Below are 17,815 nucleotides of genomic sequence, written 5' to 3'. Positions count from 1 at the left end.
TACAAAAGTGAAATAGAGATGCTTTTTTTATTTGTATTAACAGGAATGTATATGCGAATATGTAAATCTTAATTATTTAATTAGATAGATTTCAATGCTGTATATTATTTACAAAAAATTCTACTAGACATCACTCCATTTGAATTGTGGGAGGTCTATTTTTAAGGTTAGCATCAACTGCATAATCAATATCTTTCTTATATGCAGCAAATTCCCATGACCTTCTCTCTTTTACGACATCTAATCTATCAAGAAACATTCCTGCTAGGTTAGGGATGATTGGCTGAGACAAAATACTTAAGATTCTCATAGAATCTATGACAAAATATATGATAAGATTTCTTTTTTGTAAATCTTCAGGACTTTTCAGTTTCCAAGGAGTTGTCAATTGAATGAATTGGTTTAAATTATCTATTATTGACCAAAATTTATTCAATAATTTGGCTGTTTCTAGTGTTTCTATCATAACTTTCATGTCTGATGGTAAAGTCTCCAGATCTTTAATAATGGTTTGGTATAATTCTTTGAATTGAGAAGCATTTTGTATATTACTTTCAGAATCTACAGGCGAAGAGAAAATTGATTGAAAATCTTCTTGAATGGTTTTATTTGAGGTAGTAAACTTCAAAACAGCATCATGTATGCTAAACTTAGGAGAGCAACATCTATGAATTAAATTACCCCATTTACCAACAAAGGAAATTTTTTTGAAATCCATTAAATTTTTTAAAATAAAATCATTATCATTCTTCAAGTTCGAATTTTGTAACAAATACCATCTCAAAGTATCAATCCCAAATTTTTCAATACAATCGATAGGATCCACTACATTTCCTTTACTCTTTGACATTTTAGTACCTTCTGAAAGCCAGTGGCCATGAACGATTACTTGCTTCGGTAATGGGATACCTGCTGCCATTAGAAAGGCAGGCCAATAGATTGTATGGAATCTAATGATATCTTTGCCCACAATATGGGTTGTATTTTGCCAAGTTTCAGCGGGAGAGGGAATAATTATTTGATGTGTTGGATCAGCACTAAAACTGTGTGAAGATACAATATTTGGAGTGTTTTCCAAAACATTATTAATGGAACCAATAGAACTTATATAGTTACAAAGAGCATCAAACCAAACATATATTTTTTGAGTAGGATCATTTGGCACATCGATACCCCAGACTAACCGTTCTACTGGCCTGGAAATGGAAAGATCTTTCAAAGGTTGAGATTTCAATTCGTGTAATATGAAGTCTCTATATTTTGGTGGATATATCATATTTTGTGCAGTTTTCTCATATAATTCAATTAACTGTGATTGGAAGGATGACAATTTGAAAAAGTAGTTCGATTCATTGGAGGGGATTACAGAAGTATTTGTTTCGGTATTTTTATAAGATCCATCGGGTTGTTTGATAATTTTCGATTCTGGATAAAAAGTTTCATCAGAAACAGAATACCAACCTTCGTGAGTATTTTTATAGATGTACCCATTTTGAAACACTAAAGACCATAATTTATAGACATTTTCAACGTGATCTTGATCTGTGGTTCTAATGAACCTTGTATAATTAATATCACAAAGTTTATCCATTTTTTTAAATTCTACTGCCAAAGAATCGACAAATTTCTTAGGAGTGGAAAAATTGTTCTTTATGGCAGCTTGTTGAATCTTCAACCCATGCTCATCGAGACCAGTGGTGAAAAGATGCGTAAGGGGTTTATTACTATGTGGCTTTGGTGATGATAACAATGCATGTCTATGAATCAAATCTGCTAACAGAGAGGAATAGACATGACCAATATGCGGTTTTGCATTTGGATAAAAAATAGGTGTAGTAATATGAGATAACATTTGCTGATAAGCTAGTTTACTTTTCTTACCAATTGTATAGAATAAAATACTTCTAACTGAAACGTCAATAAAGAAAGCTTTGAAAAAGTAAACAATAGTATTATAACAAACGTCAATGTATCAACAAATGAAATTTTTTTTTCGTCCCCTGTATTGTATAAACAACGCGGTATAGACTTGGCTCTTTACACTGTATAGGCTCTTATTCTAGACTCCAATCAAAAAATCTACAATAGTTTAGCTCAGCCTTTTCCCTTCTGGTTAACTCCAGTTCCTACTACTCAATAATCTGGACAACACGGACTACAGTTCCAGCTACAAATCCAGTTTTTACAAAGCAAAAAACGTCTGCACAATGGCTCCAACATTCTTGCCCTCCACTGTATCTAATCAAATTTACTTTAGAGACTGCTCCTATGTTGACGTGTTTTGGCGTAGTAGTAATATTCGTAATGCCAATACATTATATTTTGTCATTACAAACCATACTATATGGATAGAGAAAAATGGCGAAGGCTAGAAACGGCAACCACATTCCTGGGTGTCCCTTTCTGGTTATTCTCGGGTGTTTTCTAAGGAGTGTCCCCTAGTCTGAAAATTTTTTTACTTTTCCATGTTTTCCCTTGCACGATCTGGACATCGCATTCCTTTTGGGAGTATCAAAATTTGAAATTTGAAGGAAATTTCGTAATGGATAATTGAAAAGAAAAAAAACTATAATTTGATTATATAAAGGGGTGGATATGAAGGATCATAGCATCTTGTGAAATTTATGCTTGTTTCTTTTAGTATTATATTTGTATTATAAGATAATCAACTCACTATAGCCATCTTCCCAAAGAGACTTCCATCTGAATACCGTCGCCACCAATAATATATACCACATCGAAATGCAATCTCGTGCAGAATTCCTAGAATCTCAAAAAGTCCACCGTTTCAAATTAAAGGAAATGGAAAAAGATGAAGCTATTTTGTTTGAAAACAAGCGTCGTTTTGTTCTTTTCCCTATTAAATACCATGAAGTTTATGATGCTTATAAGAAACGTGAAGCCAATTTCTGGACCGCTGAAGAAATGGATTCCTCCAAAGATATTGAACAATGGAATTCCGAAGGTGCTATTACCAAGGATCAAAAAGAATTCATTACTAGATTACTAGCCGTTTTTATGTCACAAGATTTCATCGATCAAAACTTAACTGAATTATTAAGTGCTGAAGTTCAAATTCCAGAAGCTAAATGTTTCTATGGGTTCCAAATTATGGTTGATAATATCCATGCTGAAGTTTATTCTTTGGCTATCGACGCTTTAATCAAAGATGAAAAAACTAGAGTTACCATGTTCGAATCCATTGAGGACAACTCCAATATCAAGGCTAAGATGGCTTACAATGAAACCTGGTTTGGCGAAGATTCCTTATACGCTGAAAAATTGGTTGCATTTGCTGCCTTACAGGGTTTATTCAACTTAACTGGTTACGTTTCTGCCTTCTATTTACAATCTAAAGACATCTTACCTGGCTTCAACAAGATGAACGTGGAGATGTTTAAGGATCACACTATGCATACTGATTTCCAAGCTTTAATGTTTGCTCATTTGAAAAACAAACCAAATGCCAAGATTATTGAAAGAATCGTCACAGAAGCTGTCGAATTGGAAAAGAAGGCTTACGATGATTTATTCTTGGTTGAAAAGATCGGTTTGTCTAAGAAAGACATGGACCTATTCATTGAAGTAGTAGCTGATACCATCTTAGAATCCTTCGGTAACGAAAAACACTACAATGCTTCTAACCCATTCCCATTCATGGAAGGTGTTGAATTACCAGGTCAATCTAATTCATTCGAAAAGAAAGTTTCTGACTACCAAAAGGCTGGTGACATGGCCAAGGCTGAAAAGGAAAACAAGGCTAAGGCTGATGACGCCTTCGCATTTAATGAAGACTTCTAAATTGCATCCTTCCAATATTTGCACACATGTTTCATCAATCTCACATCTCTCTACATATACCGTTTACAGTCATGTTTATACTAAACTATCTAAACTCTTAAATAAATCGTTATAACAGTTTTCTATTTACAACCACTTTAATTTTTTAATCTCTATGACAATATCTCTAATAATACCCTTTTCGTCTTTTCTCTTAATATAATAATTAGACCGAAAAGGACAACACATTCTCTTGCCGAAACTGGTTTCCTCTTTAAGATATTTCCGCGGAGACGGATCTTGTATTTCCGTTTTTCCTGTTAACTATGAACAACTATTACTAATCTTACCAATGCCATTTTCTGGGCATGGACTTTCCATCTTGTAAATTTTAACTTGAAGCATTCTTGATCTGCTAACAGATTCAAAGCCTTCTCTTTAAAGCTGGAGAAAAGTTAACAGGGGAGTTGCATAGAAAAACTTGTAGTCTATCCGTTTTAGTACACGAAGAATGTTGATACCTAATCTGGACTGCAGGAGTTTGTCAGTTGTCTTGCTGCATTATTTTCTTAGAACTGTATTTACGTGTTTTACATGCAATGCATCTTATTAACCATATGAAAAATTTTTTTCATATCTCTTAGAAATTCTCAATATATCCATCTCCAGTTTTTTATTCTCTTTTTTTTGCTGTGGTTCTAAACTTTACTTTACACACAAAGCAATTTTAGGCTTGAATTCAATAGTGACCGTATTATTTACGTATTTTTTTCTTGTTGTCGCTTCCATTTTTTGTAGTTAACACAGTTTTTACTCAGGCAGGAAGTTTGAATTCTTTATTGTCGTGTTTCTTCTTCTGTCTTTAATAGTTTGGGTGTCCAGTTTACAGGCTTAACACCTAACTTTGTTGACAATTCACGTCTCGAGCTTGTATTCTGCCTTCCTACATTCCTAAGGTCCCCTTCATTCTTGATTCCTCTTTCATTTCCTTTTTACTTGCCTACATGATTTCTCTTTCATTTCCTTTTTACTTGCCTACATGATTTCTCTTCACCATTCTTGCATCGTTTTTCCTCCCCTTTACAAGTCTTCTCTTTTGCCTACTGTTCTTTGTTCTGATATTACAATTCTTCTCATCGGATTATATTATTATATAAAGATCTTATTTTTTTTATTAAATTGACTTTTCGTTATAATTTTTTATATTTTTTTCAGTTGTATATTTATTAACAATAAAGTATCAATCCATTCTTTTCCCAACTCACATATATAACTCACAGCATAATGACTTTACCAAAGGAAACTCCATCTAAAGAAGCTGCTGCTTCCTTATCTCAATTAGACATTTCTTTATCTTCTGAAAAAGATTTGAACAAAAAATTACAAGCTATCAAAGAAGGTAACAAAGAAGCTAATGAACAATTAGAATTGAGATTATCTCAACAAGCTGTTGAATACAGAAATTTCATCCATTCTCATAAGGTTCACAGAAAACATTTAAAAGATCTGGAAAAGAATGAAGTTTTACTAAATAAAGATAAAAAGAGAAAGATTATCTACCCAATATTATACCCAGATATTTATGAAGCTTATAAGAGAGCTGAAGCTTCTTTCTGGACTGCCGAAGAAATTGATTTATCAAAGGATTTACATGATTGGAATAATAGAATGACTCCAAATGAAAGATTTTTCATCTCAAGAGTTTTGGCTTTCTTTGCTGCTTCTGATGGTATTGTCAATGAAAACTTAGTGGAAAATTTCTCTGTCGAAGTACAAGTTCCAGAAGCTAAGATGTTCTACGGTTTCCAAATTATGATTGAAAATATCCATTCTGAAACCTATTCTTTATTGATTGATACATATATTAAGGATCCAAGAGAATCTACTTTCTTATTTAACGCTATTGAAACTATCCCACAAATTAAAGAAAAGGCTATCTGGGCTTTAAGATGGATTAATGCTGAAGATGCTACTTTTGCTGAAAGATTAGTTGCCTTTGCTTCTATTGAAGGTATTTTCTTCTCTGGGTCATTCGCTGCTATTTTCTGGTTAAAGAAGAAGGGTTTAATGCCAGGTTTAACTTTCTCAAATGAATTGATTTGTAGAGATGAAGGTTTACATACTGATTTTGCTTGTTTGTTATTCTCTCACTTAGAAAACAAAATTAAGCCAGAAATTGTTGAAAAAATTGTTACTGAAGCTGTTGAAATTGAAAAGGGTTATTTCAGAGATGCTTTACCAGTTGCATTATTGGGTATGAATGCTGATTTGATGAACCAATATGTCGAATTTGTTGCTGACAGATTATTGATTGCCTTCGGTAATCCAAAGGTTTACAATGTTGAAAACCCATTTGATTTCATGGAAAACATTTCCTTAGCTGGTAAGACCAATTTCTTTGAAAAGAGAGTCTCTGATTATCAAAAGGCTTCTGTTATGGCTGTTTCTTCCAACAAAGAAACTGGTGGTGCCATGGCTTTCGACGATTCTTTCTAAACAATCCGTATTTTCCTACTGCACATTTGCATGCATTTTACATTATACATTGAATATATAATAAATATCAAATACCTATAACATCATCTTTTTTTTTTTATATTTACATGTATATTTAATTATATATATACATGATATGTATATATAAACTCATCTTTTTACGTGTCGGTGTTTTCCGTTTTAAAAATTATGTCCGACGGATGTTAACCAAATCAAACATAAAAGTAAATACACACGAAATCTTTACATATTTCTATATACTAGCATTCTGTAAATCATTTGCTATTTAAAACAATAATATTAAACTAACCAAAAAATAAGATAAAATAACAAAAACTTTTCTATTATCAAAGATATTTTTTTTTTCAATTTTTGACATATGGAAGATACAGAAAAACCAAAAAAACACTTGTTTCTAGATGAATTTAACGATTCTGATCTAAGCGATGAGATATCAGGACGAGAGCAAAATTCAAATGATGAATATATAGCTCATGAAACAGATTCAGATACATCCCAAGTAGACACTGATACTGAATCTAGAGATGGAGAAGAAAGCGATGCTGAAGATACCAACGATGATATTGATGAGTCTCAGCACGTAATTGGATATGAAGAAGAAAACCAATGGATTGAAGAAGATTCTGAAATGGTTCTGGGATATGTACCACAATCATCTGAAGGAATAATTGGAACAAAAAGGAAGAGAAAGAGATATGAATTAAGTGATTGGAGAAGTAATACAAAATCTAATAGCGAGAATCAACGTAAAAAGAGATCTAATATCAAACAAACAACTAAATATCATGAAGAATTTTGGGATTTTAAAAAGATAATTGCCCAGGAATATGATGCTCGATTGCCTAAAACTACTAGAGTTCGAAAATGGGATGCTCCATCAAAGGAATTTATTGATTCAATTAAAAATCTATTACAAGAAAATGCAAGCCTATCTATTGAATATATTTTTAAACAATATGAATCGGAAATCAATAAAGTTGCTTACTTGGTAGAGAGAGACAAATATTCTATAAAGAAAAATGAACCTTTGTATAATGCTTCTGATACTAGAAACCGTTACATTAACGAAATTAAATTGAGTAAATATAGTATAATGGATGATATTATAAAGAAAATTAAAAAGCAATTGAAAGAATCCAAATTTCCAACAAAACTAAATGAATTGGATACTGATTCAAATTACGTTATTTCAAAGCGTGTCTTTTTGCAAGAGAAGCTTTCTAAAGAATTAGAAAGAGGTGAAAAGTTGGAAGTTTTATTACAAAATGAAAGCAACCAAACAGAAAAAGTTGCTGAACTAATTGAAAATTACAAATCAAAGAACAAAGAAAAAATAAAAAACAGTTTAACAAAAGATATTATCCACCCCTCATTAAATAAGGCCATGGAGAAGGAGTTTGGACTTGGAAGTATAACTACCGCGACTGAATCTACCAATCAGTTGGCTAATAAAACCTCGAATTACTCTCAGTATGATAAAGACGTTCGTGATTTTGGGTTGCAAATGAATAGGTCCAACCATTTGGGCATGGACATGGCTATGAACAACACTATTGATATTGAAGATGTTCAAAAGTATCTCCCGTCCCTAAAATCGCTTAATCGAGTGCAAACGACGCTATCTCAAAGTATAGACAATTTTTTAACTGTATCCAAACTGCATGAGATCGAACAGTCGTTACGGGTGCATCATGTCCCAAGTCAAGAGGATAGCCCACCTGATTCCTCCGCAACCAATTCACCATCATAACCTACCTTTTCATAATTACTCAAACACCTGCATAGCATACCCATCTAAACGCATTTATAACCTGGAATGCAATAACTTTACTACCACTAGAGGTTTATTATCATTTCACACGAATCAATCATGACAATATGTAGACAATTGATACCAAATAATAGTAGATCCGTTTCAGGTAGAACTCATCTGATTCTCCAGGCAAATTACGGAATACTATATAACATAGTGACTATTTAGCGAATATTTTGGCACCAAATGGCAAATGACATTTCCGATATTACTACACCAGCACATTCAAGCCGGCACAAAGCTATCATTGAATTTTCACAGCTTGCTGATGGTTTCTGCTTTGGATAAACAGCGACGAAAGGCGGACGAGAAAAATTAAAACAGAATAGAATCAGATAAAATGGAAATGGAAACTTCATCAACCTAAAAAATTAAACCCATTTATTTTTCAAGTAAGACACATTAAGATCAAAAACAAAAATACACAATTAAAGTGTAAATTCACATTTGATAGGTGTGTGAAAAATTATTGGGCTTTTTACGATTATCATACTACGTGTAGCAACTTTGATTAGCATAGTTACGCTCCATTTTTAGTCGTTGATTCACTTTGATTTTACCCCAGTTTTATTTTTTTTCCATTATTTCATTGTTTAGAGGAGAAAAAAATATAAAACAACGTGAACAAAGGAAGTTTACCGTTAGATTAAATATACCCACCCATTAATTTAATATTAAATACACCTAATTGTTTAATTGGCTGATTATTGTATTTGTTCGTATTTTTTTTTTCTCTGAAATCACGCTTGAATATTTTTTTACCTAAATTATCCTTAATCATGAAAGGTGGTTCTTTTAATCAAAAGAAGAAAGAGGCTGGCTCAATCGAAAAACCTTCATCTACTTTAAATTCTACCAATGGTACTAAATTTAGATCAAACAACAACTCTAATAGCAAGACTTCATCTTCATCTTTATCGAATAATTCGTCTAATAACTCAGCATCCTTATTTTTTGAAAATAGTGATACCACCAAGAACTTCGATGATAGACAAGACTACCTTTTAGTCAACAGTATTGGGTCTAATGTTGTTGCCACAACAACTTCTGGCATTAAATATTCTGGTATTTTAATTGCATGTGACCTGGAATCAAAACAAGGGATTAGCATTATTTTGAAGTACCCCAAAATTATTGACTCAACTTTTAAAAATAAAGGTACTGCTTCGACAACCACCAATGCCTTAGAAGATGACTCTGAAACTTTATTATTGTCAGGTAAAGATGTAGCCGACTTGAAGTTGGATAACGTTAATTTTGCTATTCCTTCTTCTGCCTCAAATTCAACTACTCATGCTACAAACTCTGCAATTGCTTCATCTGAATCTTCTCCATCTGCTTCTGCTGCTACTACCACCACCTCATCAACATCTTCAACACCGATTGCAGCAACACCTTCAGCCGCCACTACTTTGACTGGAGCTTCCAAAGTGAATACTAAGATATCCACTCCTGTAGCTACTCTTACTTCTACGAAGAATAACCCTATGCCTGCCTCTGTAAATAATTCCAACGCTACAAAAGGGATTTCTAAGAATAACAACAACAATACTAGAACCACCAATAACAATAACTCCAATGGGGCCGGATTTAAAACAGATGTTGATATCTCCAAGACCGGTATGCCAATCAAACAACGTGAATTACAAAGATGGACTCCAGATAATTCCGATTTATCTTCTAATAACTTAAACAATGGCGGCGAGGGTCTAACTTTAGAAGAATCTTCATATACTTGGGATCAATTTGCAGTTAATGAAAAGAAATTCGGCGTTACATCAAGTTTTGATGAACATTTTTACACTACAAAGATTAATAAAAATGATCCTAATTATGCAACTCGATTAAAAGAAGCTGAAAGAATTGCAAAAGAAATTGAATCTCAAGGTACTTCGGGTAATATTCACTTGGCTGAAGATAGAGGTATTATCATCGATGATTCTGGTATGGATGAAGAAGATTTATATTCTGGTGTTGACAGAAGAGGTGACGAATTATTAGCTGCCTTAAAGACAAATGCCAAGCCAACTCCACAAAAACCTTCCAGATATATTCCACCTACATTAAGAAATGAACCCCATAACATGGATCCTGCTATTATTTCTTCAAGTACATCAAAGAAAACTGTGAAAAACTTTACTTCCCAACCACAACAACCACATATTAAAACAAAACAACCAAATAACACAGAAGCAACAGCCATTTCTGGTGCCCCAATTGCCTCTCCACCTTTGAAGAAGGCTACTACTCCTGCAAACACTTCTTCCACTACTGCTACCACTAGTACAAGTAAAGATAGTGAGACTAAACCAAATGGTAAAACTCAAGAAAAGGAGAAAAATCCGATCACTAAAACTCAGATGACCTTCCCAAGCAAACTGAACAAACCAGTTAAGCCACCATCTTCTGGTAAACCAGGCATTCATGGTTCAAATATCCCAATATCATTAGACTCTATTAATTTCAAAAAGAAAGATGCTCAAATTGAGGCATTTAAAAATTTCTCTCAAAATCTGAAAGTTCCTTATGCTGTACCAGAAGATATGAAGAAAACATCTAAACAAGATTCATCTTCATTATCAAACAGTAGCTCAACATTCCAATCAAGATCAAATTCAAAGACAAAACAACAAAATAATAATAACAATAACAATAATATCAATAACTCTCCACAAAATAAAAATGATTTGAATAATATTAACAACATCAACAATACTAATATCAGTAACAATTATAACATGAATAATAGCAATATAAACAGCAACACTAGAAGTTCTGGTAACTCAAGAATTCATTCACAAGGTCAAACTTCAATGTATTCACCTGCTTCATCTAGAATCAATACATCCTCAAGAAGACGTAATCATATGGGGTCATTCTTTGGCTCAAAGCCTCCACAGGCTGATGCAAATAAGAAAAAATTGTTTTCCAAGAACTTTAATTTCTTTACAAAATCAAAGGAGTCTTATGATGAAAAAATTGCAAAGCAAAAAACTCAAAAAACTTCTACTGGCAATGAAGATACAAAGGTTATGGAACCTTTCTTAATTGAAAAACCTTATTTCACTGCTCCAACATGGGAAAGCACAGTCGATCAATCTTATAAATCATTATTCCCTGAAGAAAGAAGTGTTATTCAAAGAGCTCAAATGAGATTACAACAACGTCATATGAACTCGATGAATGCAGCAGCAGCAGCAGCAGCAGCTAATTCTCAAATGGGTGTCGCTATGGGCAATATGGTTAGATTTCCAATTGGATCCCAAGGCTCACCTGGACCTATGATGGGTAATATGGGCATGTATATGCCGTTCCAACCTCAACCGATGTTTTATCCAGGTATGCCTCAAATGATGGGCATGATAGGTAGCAACGACGATATAAGTGGTAGTCAATCACCACAACCAACACCAGGCCATTTTCAACCAGCTTATATGAACACTGCTCCAAATGCCGCTCCTTTGGGTGGATTTGGATATCCAGCACCAATACCTTTCCAAACTATGGTGGTTGGAGGTGGCGATGCAGGTCCAGGTGGAAGAAATAATTACAGGCAGAACTATCATCATCATAATAACAATAATCATGGCCACAATAATCATCATCACTATGCTAACAACAATACTAATAATAACCATGGTAATGGTAATAACAACAATAATAAGAGTAACAGTAATAATAATATGCACCATTAGGATTCAAGATATACGTCGCCAACCTATCATTATTGATGATTTTGTGACTAGAGCAAGTCCATTGCATTTCATACCAAGAATACGATTGACGAAATTTTTATAAATACCTATATTGTAATTATATTTATCAAGCAATTATATATTTATACCTTTTATAGACTTCAGAAGTATATTAACAGGTATATTTTATAAAAAATTAAATTCTTGCTATTATATATAGCCAACGATGGTGCTATTTATTTATATGACGTATTTATATCCCTTTTAAGAAGTAAAAATGTGACAAAAAATGTGACAGAAACGCCCCAGAAAACAACGCAGTAAACCAGGAATGTGACAAGAATGTAAGAATCTTTCTCGGAATAAAAGGAACGAAGGGTGCTATATAAGAGTTGCTATTTCTAAAACTTTGTCCAGATTTGATTTACGCCTATATTCTGCTTCTACTAAATTTGATTATTGTAAATTTTTATTTCTGCCAGAAAAAAATAATTTAGTAAGCTTATACAATTAAGAGAGATGGATGCCAAAGCGTTTGATGTTTCAACTGAAAGTACTCCAAAGGAGCTATTAATTGCAGATGATTCTATTGTTTATGATGCCATTGTTGTTGGTGCTGGTGTAATTGGTCCATGCATTGCCACTAGCTTGGCAAGAAAAGGTAAAAATGTTTTAATTATCGAAAAGAGTTGGGCCATGCCAGAAAGAATTGTTGGTGAGTTGATGCAACCCGGTGGTGTGAGAGCTCTAAGAAGCTTAGGTATGGTTCAAGCAATTAATAATATTGATGCTTTCCCTGTTACTGGCTATACTGTTTTCTACAATGATCAAAAAGTTGACATTCCTTACCCTTACAAGGCTGATATAGCCCCACTTGAAAAAATTGAAGGCTTAGTGAAGGATGGTAATGACCAGGTCTTAGAAGATAAGAACTTACACGTTAAAGATTATGAAGAAGATGAAAGGGAACGTGGTGTTGCATTCGTTCATGGAAGATTTTTGGATAATTTAAGAAAAATAACTATGAGTGAGACGAACGTTACTTGCTTACAAGGTAATTGTATTGAGATCTTGAGAAATGAAAAAAATGAAGTAATTGGTACTAAAGTCGAAATTGAAGGTCGCGGGAAAATTAGTTTCAAGGCTGATTTAACTTTTATTTGTGATGGTATTTTCTCCCATTTCAGAAAAGAATTGAGTACTACTCATATTCCAAAGGTGGAGTCTTCCTTTATTGGTATGGCATTATTTCATGCCGATATCCCTGCTCCAATGCACGGCCATGTAATTCTAGGCAGTGACCATTTGCCTATCATTCTATATCAAATTAGTTCTGTAGAAACAAGAATTTTATGTGCTTATAATAGCAAGAAAGTTCCATCTAATATTAAAGAGTGGATGATAAAAAATGTTCAACCATTTATCCCAAAATCATTGCGCGCTGCCTTTGATTTAGCTTTAATAGATAATAAATTTAAAAGTTTACCAAATTCTTATTTGCCATCTGTACCAAATACTGTTCCAGGTATGTGTGTTATTGGTGATGCAATGAATATGAGACATCCATTAACTGGAGGTGGTATGACCGTAGGATTAAGTGATGTTGTGTTATTTGTCAAAATGTTTGGTGATATGGATTTTAGCGATCGTTCCAAAATCACATTAGAAATGGAAAAATTCCATCAAGATAAGAGAAGCTATGATTCAGTCATCAACACATTATCTATTTCGTTATATTCCTTATTTGCTGCTGAAAATGATAATTTAAAAGCATTACAAAAAGGCTGTTTTAAATATTTCCAAAGAGGTGGCAATTGCGTGAATGTTCCAATTAAATTTTTATCTGGTACATTACCAAACCCATTGTTATTGTCCAAAACTTTTTTTGCTGTTGTTCTATATGCAATCATTACTAATATTCAGGAACACGGAGTTAAAGGATTACCAATTACATTATTACAAGCAATTTCAATATTACTAACTGCTTGTAAAGTATTTACCCCTTATTTATATCGTGAATGGGCTAACTAAAAATTTTTTTATAATCTAAATAACCGTCATTCATATCGAACTTTTAGTAATTATTTTAATAATGAGTTAATAATTTATTTAAAATTTAAATTATAATTTCCAAAAAGTCAAGGAAAAGGCATGAAGATGCATATAACTCACCAGTCTATAACTAATTAATATAAAACTTCATTTTCACCATGAAATAGTTCATGACATTTCATGTTGGTATCATATAATAATACATTTAACATTTATAAAAATAATTATACTTAGTCTTTCTTTTTTTGCATTATTGTCCAGATGCCCAAGAAGCGAACCCACCTTGAGTAAAAGCTTGAATTGCATTAGCTAAACTTGAACTGCTAAAAGTGCCTGTCTCATTAGTATCGGTAGCTTTATTTAACTCGTCGACAGCATTAACGATTTTTGATACATTTGTTTCAATAACCATCCCACCTTGAATAATTTCTTCCAAGACACTTTCCAAAGTTTGCCAATTGAAAATTAAATCTAACTCACTAACCTCAGTAAAACAACGATCCAAAGCTTCCACAAAAGTTTGAATCAAGTCCAAAATAGCTAATTCAGATTCCTGATCATCTACTATGAATGTGAAATATAAAGTAGCATAATTTTTGTAAATTATTTGAATATTTTGGTCTAATCCGTTTTGTTCAGTCATCAAAAGAGGTGGAGTAACTAAAAATGAAGATTGAAAATCACTATTTCTTTGAGAGATCAGATCATATACTTGCTTAAGCAGTAATTGTTGTTTTTTTATATCAACTGGAGTATAAAATTTTATTAATCTTGGCTGGCATTTCTTGTTGACTACATCGATTTAGAGTAACGTTAATAACGATAACAGTTAGTTTAAAAGAATAAGAATTCGATTAGCAAAAACTTATAGGGTACATACATATTAAGACGGAATGTATCATTTAAATTTAACGAGATAAAATAATAAAGGCAGTTGGTTGTATTGTGTTTATCTTTATTTTTCTGATTTCGATTTCAGTTTTTAAATCTATCAGGTTATTCAATTAATTGACGGTGGTTTCACAATATAGACGAATTCTAATGTACAAATATTAAAAAAACTCAGATGAAATCAATAAAAGATACATATGACATATGTTATGGTTAAATGTACAACACAGGGTTATAATACCCGGAAAAGACTAATTGAAATATAAATTAAAATAAAATCAATCACGTGACATTTAAAATTTTAATAGAACAAAGAGGTAAGAACCAGAAAACAAAAAGGACGAAATACAAAAAATGGAAGTGTATAGTGAACAAATCGGAACGTAATAATAATAATATTTAACTTACATAGGCTTAGGTATATAGTTGTATAGTTTAATAAACAGTTGGTATTAAATTAGCAGCCAAAAAGATATACTACTGGGAATAGCAAAGCTTAAAATTGTTACATACAAAAAGTTAAGCTGCGCAAGCCCGGAATCGAACCGGGGGCCCAACGATGGCAACGTTGGATTTTACCACTAAACCACTTGCGCTTTCAATATTGATATTACAATACGAGACAGACAGGATAAGAGTAGTGTTTCAGAGTTCGGGTACCGAGATCAGTAGTTACAGGTTGTATTACACAAGATTATTGTATCTCCCCTTAGTCCTTCTCTATATAGTATATAATAGTATATTGATCTATACATGCTCCTTATATACTTCTTTAGAGCTGGACAGTTCTGAGTGCATAGTTACCAGATGCGGTACACTCATTGAAACCAGGGTGTCATTCTTACTAATAGGTGTCCGAGATGAACCAGAAGTGGGTGCAGATTCAGTGGTTACAGTTGATGTTCCACGCCTGCTGAATAGTTGTTTCTCAGCTGTGGTCAGCTGATCTGTCCTCTCTCGAAGCTTCTCTTGTACTGATTTCTTGTAAGTATTACGTGAAAGGCGACGGCGCTTAGACGGTTTTACAACAATTAATTTTGTTGTAGACATATGCTAAACAATAAAAAATAATGTTCTCAAGTTTAGGCTTTAAGCAAACGATCACGTAATCCGATAACTACGAGTCATACAATCGTACAGTCGTGCGTTCATGCAATTATATGACTATGAGTCATAATATCATGCAATTGTGCAATTGCTTGACAGGTTAATAAACTAATATTCAGGATAAATAGGGCTATTTGAAAACGTATCAATAGGGCTACTTATCCATCAAGAATTCATAGGTTTATAGCTCGTTCATATTAATTTTATAGTTATAAGAAGAACAAGTTATTTTTTAAGTACAAGTGGTACTCTAGCATTTAGTGTAAAAGTCCAATAACTCAAGAATAGTTCAGGTTTGTGTAAACCCTAAGCCCTTATAGTATTATTAGTATCGTCCCTAGACGATTACAACAAATGCTTGAAGGGGAATGTGTTTTTAAAAACGTTATTATATCTAATGCTCGAAATATCAAGATAACAACTATATATATCTATAGGAGATGAATTTGCTGGAATATGATTATATCACTTTCTATTAAGTGGTAAAATACTTATTATCACGTGACTTATTGTTTAAAATGTGTTTTTCTGTTTATATCGAAAAACACTATTTAAGAAATATATTCATTTTAATTATATTATTTACTATACATGTCTAAATAAAATAATCGTCTTTACATCTTATACACTGTATAACAATGTCTAACTCTCTTGAATCCAAGTAGACTTCATTTTATGTTTAATATTGATAATTCCGGCATACTCTCTTATTGCTGTCATTATTGCTCAATATTTTCCCTTTTACCTAATATCTTTCTTTGTTGACAACAGTAAGTCAACATTAATAAGATAGTGTTTAATGAAGCTATGAAAAAGCAGCAATAATTGGACAGATTTGAAAAATGCCAAAGTTCCAATCAAGTATTACGGCAAGTGGACATAAAGTCATCATATACTGTCAATTTTAAGATAACATGTACGAATGCTGAAGAATTGCTTTTATTTTGGTTACACTATAGTTTATGATGGCTTCATATACGCCAGGGAAATTTACAAAAACTAGCATTATTGTGTAATTTAGCTTTTTTTTCACTTGATAATTTTTTACGAGTAATAAATATCTCAGAATTAAGAAGACGAATTAATAAATTTCCTCATTGAGGTTCAAAGACAGTTCAGTAGGTAACAATTGGGCTGACGATTAGTATTCTTAACCTGGAAAAAATCGAGAAGCTTACTTTTTATTTAGTAATTTATTTATTAATTCGATTTGATCTATAAAAAAAAATAGTCCTCATCCAAAAATCAACTATCATTATTTTCTTGGAAGAACACGTTATTTGCATTACAGGAAAATGCTAAGGCCAAGTAAATTTTCGACATTAAACTCAAACTCGGAGATGTTTAAGTTAAGGTAAAAAAAATATCTAAATCTCGTTTAACAATAAATAATACTTACGGAAAAGCTCCTCGATTTTTAGTATTTGGCTAGAAATACAAGAGAAATTATCAATATGGGGATATCATCATGGTTTGGATCCAAGTCTGAGGGAACTTCTACACAATCTAACACTATTTCAAGCAATCCAATTTCAGACCAATTAAAAGCTCAAATTTCAGAAGAATTAGCCATAGTAAATGCTACAGAATTGGTTAATAAGGCAACTGAAAATTGTTTTGAATTATGCATGAATAAACCTTATACAGATAAAAATGAACTGTGTGTAGATCAGTGTCTGAAAAAATATATGCAAAGTTGGAATTCTATATCCAAAGCATATCTAGATAGAATCCAACAAGCATCTGCTGCTGGCGAGATATAACGGATACCCTAATCTGTAAATGTTAGGTATTAATATCTAAAATAGTATATTATTTAAAGTATATCTGGTAAATAATCTTTATATTTCGTATTTAGTTGCACATCTATCTTGTACATAAGTTACAGCTTTAAGACGATAATCCTTTCCAAATAAAAAAAGAAAACAGTTACATACTTAGACTGTTTATTATATTCTGA

General features: G+C 32.5%; 8 protein-coding genes and 1 non-coding gene across 9 annotated transcripts; 6 read left to right on the top strand and 3 right to left on the bottom strand.

The window, feature by feature from the left end:
- Nucleotides 1-130: 130 nt before the first annotated feature.
- On the bottom strand, nt 131-1,852 carry MSM1 (methionine--tRNA ligase MSM1; the record flags this gene model as incomplete). The annotated part of the gene is made up of 1 exon (XM_004181975.1): nt 131-1,852. One exon carries the CDS (start codon nt 1,850-1,852, stop codon nt 131-133), a length of 1,722 nt encoding a protein of 573 aa, XP_004182023.1.
- An 890-nt stretch (nt 1,853-2,742) lies between these two features.
- Nucleotides 2,743-3,801, top strand: TBLA0H02170 (uncharacterized protein; the record flags this gene model as incomplete). Its single annotated transcript, XM_004181974.1, has 1 exon — nt 2,743-3,801. One exon carries the CDS (start codon nt 2,743-2,745, stop codon nt 3,799-3,801), a length of 1,059 nt encoding a protein of 352 aa, XP_004182022.1.
- A 1,263-nt stretch (nt 3,802-5,064) lies between these two features.
- On the top strand, nt 5,065-6,276 carry TBLA0H02160 (uncharacterized protein; the record flags this gene model as incomplete). Its single annotated transcript, XM_004181973.1, has 1 exon — nt 5,065-6,276. One exon carries the CDS (start codon nt 5,065-5,067, stop codon nt 6,274-6,276), a length of 1,212 nt encoding a protein of 403 aa, XP_004182021.1.
- Nucleotides 6,277-6,655: 379 nt separating this feature from the next.
- On the top strand, nt 6,656-8,047 carry OKP1 (Okp1p; the record flags this gene model as incomplete). The annotated part of the gene is made up of 1 exon (XM_004181972.1): nt 6,656-8,047. The coding sequence occupies one exon, from the start codon at nt 6,656-6,658 to the stop codon at nt 8,045-8,047; it is 1,392 nt and encodes a 463-aa protein (XP_004182020.1).
- Nucleotides 8,048-8,889: 842 nt separating this feature from the next.
- PBP1 (Pbp1p) lies at nt 8,890-11,805 on the top strand (the record flags this gene model as incomplete). The annotated part of the gene is made up of 1 exon (XM_004181971.1): nt 8,890-11,805. The coding sequence occupies one exon, from the start codon at nt 8,890-8,892 to the stop codon at nt 11,803-11,805; it is 2,916 nt and encodes a 971-aa protein (XP_004182019.1).
- Nucleotides 11,806-12,324: 519 nt separating this feature from the next.
- Nucleotides 12,325-13,836, top strand: ERG1 (squalene monooxygenase; the record flags this gene model as incomplete). Its single annotated transcript, XM_004181970.1, has 1 exon — nt 12,325-13,836. One exon carries the CDS (start codon nt 12,325-12,327, stop codon nt 13,834-13,836), a length of 1,512 nt encoding a protein of 503 aa, XP_004182018.1.
- Nucleotides 13,837-14,107: 271 nt separating this feature from the next.
- APS3 (Aps3p) lies at nt 14,108-14,759 on the bottom strand (the record flags this gene model as incomplete). The annotated part of the gene is made up of 2 exons (XM_004181969.1): nt 14,108-14,649; nt 14,738-14,759. The coding sequence occupies 2 exons, from the start codon at nt 14,757-14,759 to the stop codon at nt 14,108-14,110; spliced, it is 564 nt and encodes a 187-aa protein (XP_004182017.1).
- A 514-nt stretch (nt 14,760-15,273) lies between these two features.
- On the bottom strand, nt 15,274-15,344 carry TBLA0Htrna22G. Its single transcript has one exon. It is a non-coding gene; the product is annotated as a tRNA-Gly (tRNA).
- Nucleotides 15,345-17,309: 1,965 nt separating this feature from the next.
- Nucleotides 17,310-17,618, top strand: TIM13 (protein translocase subunit TIM13; the record flags this gene model as incomplete). Its single annotated transcript, XM_004181968.1, has 1 exon — nt 17,310-17,618. The coding sequence occupies one exon, from the start codon at nt 17,310-17,312 to the stop codon at nt 17,616-17,618; it is 309 nt and encodes a 102-aa protein (XP_004182016.1).
- Nucleotides 17,619-17,815: the final 197 nt, after the last annotated feature.

The sequence above is a fragment of the Henningerozyma blattae genome, chromosome 8 (genome assembly GCF_000315915.1).
Source record: "Henningerozyma blattae CBS 6284 chromosome 8, complete genome".
Taxonomy (NCBI): domain Eukaryota; kingdom Fungi; phylum Ascomycota; class Saccharomycetes; order Saccharomycetales; family Saccharomycetaceae; genus Henningerozyma; species Henningerozyma blattae.
This window is presented reverse-complemented; position numbering and strand designations above follow the sequence as displayed.